This window comes from Octodon degus, unplaced genomic scaffold (assembly GCF_000260255.1).
Source record: "Octodon degus isolate 3935 unplaced genomic scaffold, OctDeg1.0 scaffold00255, whole genome shotgun sequence".
Classification (NCBI taxonomy): Eukaryota; Metazoa; Chordata; class Mammalia; order Rodentia; family Octodontidae; genus Octodon; species Octodon degus.
In genome coordinates this window covers 190,679-199,657 of record NW_004524831.1, presented here as the reverse complement: position 1 = coordinate 199,657, position 8,979 = coordinate 190,679, and the positions used below count along the sequence as shown (strand labels likewise).

The 8,979-nt window shown below is 37.3% G+C and overlaps 1 gene segment (V, D, J or C); it reads left to right on the top strand.

Moving 5' to 3' along the window:
* The window catches only part of LOC105740977, a 15,436-nt gene extending 12,788 nt beyond the window's left edge, over positions 1-2,648 (top strand). The window contains 1 exon segment of the V gene segment in view: positions 2,522-2,648. Within this exon segment, the coding sequence occupies positions 2,522-2,648 (127 nt within the window).
* Positions 2,649-8,979: the final 6,331 nt, after the last annotated feature.

Genomic DNA, 8,979 nt, shown 5'->3' with positions numbered 1-8,979 from the left:
CGGACCTGGGCTAGGACTGGGTCTGGGGGCTCCCGGAACTCGGCAGAAAATCCTACTCGGCGGGCGGGGTGGGGGAGGCACTGAGGAGTGGTGAGGGATGGCCCGAGGGGCTGGGAGAGGGTCCGGCCCACACTGTGCCTGGGCTGGGACTGGTCCCGCAGGCGCAGGGTAGCAGGAAACTCTCTGCACACTCACCGGACCTGGGCTAGGACTCTACCCATATTTTTTAAATGTCATTTGTATTGACTCCTTCTTTCTTATTGATGCCTATTATTCTCCCATTGTTCATCTTTGCATCATCTTGCAGGTGATGGATTATGTTTTCCTACATCGTCGTTGCTTTTTTAAAAAAAATTTTTTGAAATAGCTATATTTTCTTTATTAAAAAATCTAAACCGTCGTTGCTTTTAAGAGATCCTTTCTTACCTTTTCACTAGCTGTACTAGCATCTTCAAGATCAGAGACTCTGTCTTCACTTTCACTAAATGGTTTTACAAGCTTGTGATTGAGATTTTAATTTCCTCTATATCTCTTTGACTCTGCTTCATGCGATCTATATCGTTCCTGTATTTCTCATTTAACCAATCTGTCATTGTTTTAATCTCCTCTATTTTTAATAAATATCTTCTTTAGAAGCAGTTATAAATTCTTTTACTGCAGTGTTTTTTTCAGTTTAGATTTCCTCCCTATGTTTCTGTAGTTGATTCTTGACTTCAGATGCTATGAGTTCTCAGAATTCTTTTCTTATTTCAGAAAGTTCCCGTCTGAGTTCCCCTATAATTTTCTGCTGTTGCTTATTTACTATCAATGCTATGAATTCATACATTTGAGCTGAGCTAGTGTCACCTGCACTTGATCTTGGTGGGCATTGGTTTTCCTCCATATTTTTCTGCATTTGATTCGTTACTGCAGATGTTATTAATTCACAGATTTCTTTTTTTCATTTCCAATCTGTGTTTCTCTATACCTTTCTGTAGCTGTTTCTTTATTTCAGAAGCCATTGATTCTTTGATTTCAGTTGTGTGAATCTCAGTTTGTTCTGTAGTAGTGTCCTCTGCACTTGTTATGGGTGGACTTGGTGTCTGAGATTGTATTTTGCTCCTTCTCATTGTCATTTTTTGTAGCACTGTCTTCTGACCTGTGTTTTACATCTTTGTTGAAGTTATAACCTTAGCACCTACTGAAGTTCAGGTCCAGATCTACAAAGTTTGGGTTTATCCAGCTGTGCCTTGCTTGGGTCTGGCTGCTGCTCTCAGCTTCTTTCTGCTGTTGCCCTTGGGGGTGAACCTGTTGTGCCCCTCTGGCAAGATGTTCTGCTCCTAGACTAAGTGGGTGTTTCTGTCCCTACCCTCTCTGTAGGGATTGCAGCTGCAGCGTTTCATCCCAGGCCTGTATGCCAGGCCTGAGCTGAGTTGGCAGAGACAAGGTGGAGTAGGGGGGAGAGGCAGCTCTCCCACACACTCACCGGGCCTGGGCTAGGACTGGATCTGGAGGTTCCTGGAATGCGGCAGAAATTCCTACTCGGTGAGCGGGGTGGTTGAGGTGCTGAGGAGTTGCAGGGTGTGTCCTAAGGGGGTGAAAGAGGGTCTCACCCACGCTGACCCTGGGCTGGGCCCAATAGGTTCCACCAGCGCAGTGCAGCTGGAAGCTCTCCCACACACTCACCAGGCCTGGGCTAGAAGTCGGGTACGTTTAGAGTGAGGTGAAAGTTGCTTTTCTCTTAGGCCTTGAGAATTCTTTTGAACATAATTCTTCCTCCCAGACACACTAATTTTATCAGTCCCACCTTTCCACTGATGTCTCTCATTACATACACTTGTTTAAATACGAGCTCACGTTCTCAATTGTGCCATACTCATGTGATCTGTTGAGATCATTGTGATTCTTCTGTGGGCCTAGGGACCAGATCCTCAGGAGTCTCAGGGAATCTCCTAAACTCAGATGAGAATTTGGAACACAACCTGAGAGGTAGTCAGGTTGAACACAGACACAAACCTGAATTCCTTGGTGATCAGGACCAACAGGTCATGCTCAGTGTAATCAAAGGCTCCTTTATCCCTCCAGAGGGTGCTGAGAACACAGTAGAGCACTAAGCATGGTCAGGACACACAGGAACTACAACTTCCAGATCCTAAACATGAGCAGGTGCACTGAGCTCTGGGGAGAACTTACCTGTCTCATCCTTGTTCTTCATTCCTGCTGGGTCAATTCTCTCACTTCATTTAAATGGAATCATAATGGGCTCTGTGTATTTCCTGGTAGGTCTTTTCCATGAGAGCTAACAGATATAATTTTTAACACATTATCATTAAATCTTTGGAATTTTACATACATATCTAATAACTCAGATATCAGGATTCTCACCCATTAAAAGTAAAATGCCCAGTAGATTGTTCGACACATTCCAATCAAAATATACATTATCAAAACAATATAACTATAAATTGTGTTTTCTAAATTTCCCAAAAAGGCACACTTTTTAAGCTATCAACTTTATTATTTCTAATCCCTTTCTCTCTAGGTTAAAGTTAAAGGAAATCTACGTGTTCCGCTGGATCCTACTCAAACAGGACCAAGACCAAGCGTGTGACTGGGACCCTCTGTGCATGCAGGATTCTACCTCACCCCCCACTCTAGGCCCGGTGTGAGTGGGACCTTTTGTTCCCAAGGGCTTAGGCCCCGGTTGTGAGTGGAAACTTAAGGCATGTTCACCAGAACCTCCCTCATCAGACAGTTCAGTTGTTAAACTCTGCAGCAGAACTTACTGCAGAGAGGCAAGGGGAGAGACCACTCAATAAATTCAGGAGCAGAACATCTTGCCAGAGACCACAGGGAATCTGCTTCAATAGGGAGCAGCAGAAATAAGTGAAGCACAGCAGCAAGTCTCAAGCCAGAGCCACCTGAATGAGTTCGAACTTGCTGGATTCAGTTGCGACAAGCTAAGAAACTTTGCTAGACGCAGATCTATGAAAGCATCTTCTCTCCTTCTTTATTGATTGACAGTGGGAGGAACAGGTAACTGGGGGGTACTAGTCTGCTTGGAAGACTACAGGTACAAAAGGGAAGGTGATCAGATAGAACTTAGGGGAACTATTTTGTATACAAACCCCCAATCTAATACTTGCTTAGCGATACAGTGAAAATATTTGTTTTTAGGGTCTAAAAGGCAAATCCATTAGATACAAAATTTTATCAGCTGCTAAATCTCATTACCCATTATTAGTGTAGCTGATTGTAGTTCTGTAAATGCAAAACTGTAACTGCCTTAACCACATAATCTCTCTTGGGTAACAATATTGTTGCATCCTAAGGTAATAACTGTAAAAAAGCTCTACACCAAAGTTCAGAAGAGAATGCTATACTAAAAGAGAAAGAGAAGGGGAAAAACACATTCTCAGGCCCTGAGTCCACCCAGAAAAAATGCAGGAGACAACCACATAGATGAAATAGGAATTCACACACTAGAAATTTTTGAAATAATAGGGTCTAAATTAAAGAAATCATTGCAGAATTTTATAGAGGAAATTAAATCAGAAATAAGTTCTGAAGTAAAAAAAAAATAATAACTAGAATGAAAGAACTACTAGGTGCTTCTAAAGAAATTAAGTACCTCAATCACAACCTGGGAAAATCGCTTGAATGAAAAGTGAAGATAGAGTTTCAGTTGTTGAAGACACCATTGCAGATAGTGAAAAGGTAAGAAAAGATCTCTCAAGAACACCTAAGATGCAGGAAAAAATAATTCGATATCTGCAAGATGATACACAGATGAACAACATAAGGCATTTAGGTATCAGTGAGAAAGAAGGAGTAAATACAAATAATATAAAAAGAATATGGGCCAAAGTAATACAAGTAAACTTCCCAAATATGGGGAAACAATCTGATATTCAGGTAATGGAAGCCTATAGAACTCCAAATAACTTCCAAATGAACACATCCAGACATATAATAGTCAAGATCCCAGAAATACAGAACAAGAACATATACTAAAAGTAACTAGAGATAAGAAAAATATTACATGTAGAGGAAAACCCATAAGAATAATGGAGAATTTTTCCTCAAAAACCATCAAGTCAAGACAAGTATGGAGCAAAGTACTTCAAGTTCTCGAAGAAAAGCAATTTCAGCCCAGACTTGTATACCTTGCAAAAGTCTCTTCCAAGTTTGATGGAGAAGTGAAATACTTCTATGACATAGAACAACTATAGAATTTGCGATGACAAAGCCAACCCTACACAGACTACTACTAAAAGATACTCTAGACTTACAATAATGACTACAACTCCACAAATGAGAACAGAAGGCACACATCAAAAAGGGCAAATAATTAAACATAGGAGAAGGAAGAGTATACAATAGCAGGTAAATAATATGTCAATCATAAGTCAATATATCTCAATTATAACCATCCATGTAAACAGAATCAGTTCACCAATTAAAAGAACTAGACTTGCAGAGTGGATTAGGAAGTACAGTCTAATAATATGCTGTATACAAGAAATTAACTCATAAAAAATTCACAGGCTGAAAGTAAAAGAATGGAAACAATACTACATATCTAAGCACTTTAGAACAAAGCAGGGGAAGCAATCCTGTTGGCACTCATTCTGAACTTCAAACCAAGAATGATTAAATGAAATAAAGAAGGTCACTACATACTTGTTCGGGGACAAATACAAGAGGATGAGGTACAGTCATAAATATGTATGCACCAAACATGGGGGGGGGAGCCCAACTATATAAGACAGATGTTAATAGACATGAAAAATGTAAAATCTAACACCACAACCTTAACAGCAGATGTTAACACACCCTTATCCTAAAAAGATAGGTCAAGCAGACAAAAACTTAGCAAAGAACAAGCAGAACTAAATCAGACCTTGAAACAAATTTTGGACTTAGTGGATATACACACAGTGAACCACACAGCCACAGCTGAATACACATTTTTTCAGCTCTGCCTGGGACATTTTCTAAAATAGACCACATATCAGTCCATAGATCATGGTGAAGTATATGCAAGAAAACAGAAATTATCCCACGCATATTATCTCACCACAGTGCAACGAATCAGGAAATAAATGACAAAGGAAACCAGAAAAATCCCATGATTACATGGAAATTAAACACACCCTCCTCATCGACAAATGGGTCACAGATGAAATTAAAGAGGAAATTAAACAACATCTACAATTCGATGAAAATTCATGCACAACTTATCAGAATTAGTGGGATGCAATGAAAACAGTTTTTAGGGGGAAATTTATAGCTGTGAACTCACACAATAGGAAAAAAGAATTGGAAAAAATAAATACCTTAATGCTGCAACTCAAATGTCTAGAAAAAGAAGAAACCAAACCCAAACCCCAAAGAAAGGAGGAAATTATAAAGATTAGACCTGAAAGTAAATCAATCAAATCAAATCAAACAGCATAAAGAATTAATGAATCAAAAAGCTGTTTGTTTTTAAAGATTAAATAAAATTGACAGGCCCCTATCTAACCCCATCAAAAAGAGAAAAGAAAAAATTCAATTTCAAGCAATAAGGAATGAAAAATTTGAAATTAAAACAGAACCTGTGCAAATTGAGGAAAATCATCAATAGCTATTTTGAAATACTTTACTCTCACAGATTTGAAGACACAGAAGAAATGGACAGATTCCTAGAAAAGTACAAATTACCAAAACTGAATCAAGAAGATTTAAGAGTGCTTAATAACCCAATAACCGCTAATGAAATTCAAAATGTAATAAAAAACCTACCGCAAAAGTCAAATGCAGCTTCTGATGGATTCACAGTTGAATTCTACAAGAAATTTACAGAAGCTATAATCCCAATATTCCTCAAAATCTTCATGAAATTGAAAAGGAAAAAATTCTCTCGAAATCATTCCAGGAAGCAAGTATTATACTCAAAAGATCAGATAAAAATGCAACTAAAAAGGAGAACTACAGGCCAATCTCCCTCAAGAACATGGATGCAAAAATCCTCAATAAAATCCTAGCAAACAGAATACAGAAAATTATCAAGAAGATTGTACACCACGACTAGGTAGGGTTCATCCCAGGGATGAAAGGATGGTTCAATATATGCACACCTGTAATTGTAATACACTACAGCAATAGAGTCAAATCCAAAAACCACATGATCATCTCAATTGATGCAGAAAAGGCTTTTGACAAAGTTCAACACTTATTCATGTTTAAAGTCCTACAGAAAATTAGAATAGATGCCCTTCACTCTGATAAAAGTCATCTATGACAATCCAACAGCTAACATAATTCTAAATGGGGAAAACCTGAAATCTTTTACTCTCAGATCTAGTACAAGACAAGGATGTCCTCTCTCACCACTCCTATACAATATAGTTCTGGAATCATTATCTACAGCCATTAGCCATGAGGGAGAAATAATGGGAATAAGAATAGGTAAAGAAGATATCAAACTATCATCATTTGCAGATGACATGATACTCTACTTGGAAGACACATAAGATTCCACCAAGAAGCTACTAGAATTAATACACAAATTCAGCAGGATAGCAGAATACAAAGTCAATACTGAAAAGTCAGTAGCATTCCTCTACACAGATAACAAACACATTGAGAGGGAAATTAGAGAAACAATACCTTTTACGATAGCACCGCAGAAAATAAAATGCCTAGTAATTAATATAACTAAAGAAGTCAAAGATCCATTAATGAAAATTACAGTATTCTGAAAAAATTGATTGTAGAAGATTTCAGAAAATGGAAGGTTATTTCTTGCTCCTAGATAGGAAAAAACCAACATTGTGAACACCATACTCCCGAAAATGTTATACAGATTTAGTAGAATCCTTATCAAAATACAAGAAACATACCTCACAGACATTGATAAAGCATTCCTAAAATTGACTTGTAGCCAGAAAAAAACCTAGACTAATAAAAGTAGAACTGAGCAACAAAGGCAAGGCAGGAGGCATTACAATTCCTGACTTGAAATTTACTACAATGCTAATGTGATAAATTCAGCATTCTTTTGGCAAAAAATAGGTCCCTGAGGAACAGTGGAATAGATTAGAAAATGCTTATGTAACTACAATCACACTCAGCCACCTTATCTTCGACAAAAGGACCAAACATGCTTACTGGAAAAAAGATAGCCTCTTTATCAAATAGTACTCGAAAAACTGGCTCTCTACATGCCAGAAACTAAAACTTGACCCAAGTCTATCACAATGCAGTAAACTAAAGTCAAAATGGATTATAGATCTAAACATTAAAACAGAAACACTAAATCTCCTGGAAGAGATATTAGCTGGAAAGCTTGAAGACCTAGAGGTAAGAAAACAGTTCATGAACAAAAATCAAACTTCGCAGGAAATACTTGAAAACATTAACAACTGGGACCTCCATTTATTCAAAAGTTTATACACAATAGCAGAAATTGACAGCATAGTGAAAAGACAGCCCACAAATTTGGAAAATATCTTAACGAATAAGCACTCAAAAAAAGGTCTTCATTCTGCAATTCATAAAGAACTTAAAACCCTTAGGGCCTCAAATTTAAAGACCCAATCCAAAATTGAGCATCCGAGATGAACTCACACTTCCAGAGGAAGAAATACAAGAAGGAAATAAATACATGAAAAAATGCTCCACATCACTAGCCATTCATGAAATGCAAATTAAAGCAACACTGAGATATCATCTCTTTCCCGAAAGAATGGCTATCAAATGTTGGAGAAGCTGTGGGGAAAAAGAAGCCCTTGTCCACTACTGGTGGGAATGTAGACTTGTGCAACCTTTATGGAAATCAGTGTGGAGACTCCTCGGAAAAATTAAGAGAGGAAATCCAATTCAATTCAGCTATCCCCCTACTGGGAATTTCCCCCAAAGAACTGAAAACATCATATCATAGTGATATATGGATGCTTATGTTTATAGCAGCACAATTTATGATAGCCAAATCTTGGAAACAACCAAAATGTCCATCACCTGAGGAATGGATGAAAAAGATGTGGTGTTTTTATAGAATGGAATATTATTCAGCTATAAACAATTATAAATTTGATGCCTTCATATATAAGTGGATGCAACTTGAAGATATAATCATAAGTGAAATAAACCAGACCCACATATGTAAATATCATTCTGTCTCCCTAGTATAAGAACTGAAAAGTAGAAATAAATATTGAAAGGTATAACACAGTTAAATGGAAAATGAGAACTTAAGGATTAAACAACGAAGAGAGAGAAAGGAGCAAAGTTAGGAAATATGAGTGGGGCACAATCATACCTTTATTTAAACAAGATGGTAATGGCAATGTTCCTAAGAATCTCCTTCAGGCTTTTGAAAACAGCAGTTAATGGGTTGAATTGGCACCTTGAGTAACTCTATGTGTTGATAACTGTGAACTAAGCAAGTACAGAGTATACCAATGTGTAATACTAAAACCATGTTTGAAATACCTGTGATTTTAGTCACCTAAATGCATACAACTTCTAATATCATGCCAATCATTCTTATACTCTGTTTAACATAATTGTTTCGAAAAGGTAATGAAAGAAAATAAGAGAAAAATTCATATGATTTTCCTGCTACAATTTTGTATGTGGTTGAATTCCTAAACGTCTCTGTAAAAATATATAATTGCTTTTTTTGAAATTGTATAGGGATTTAAAGTCTAGAAAATCCGTGGCCACTGGAAAATAGCAGTTTTATGTTATGTCTAAGATTATTGATAGTCAGAAAGATAGTGACGTTAAGCTCAACTGCCTCTGTTACAGGGTAATAGTATCATTAATTATTAATGATACTATTAACACCTAAAGTTGGGAGACTAAACATTAGAAAAATAGAGGTGCTACAAGGATATCCAATATTTTGGCCCTAGACTTTTTTTCTTTTCAAAGTTTTATTGATAAACATATAGCAATGAGACAGTTTCAAATCAAATCGAAAGTACAGTTTCAACAAATAATACACTGCAT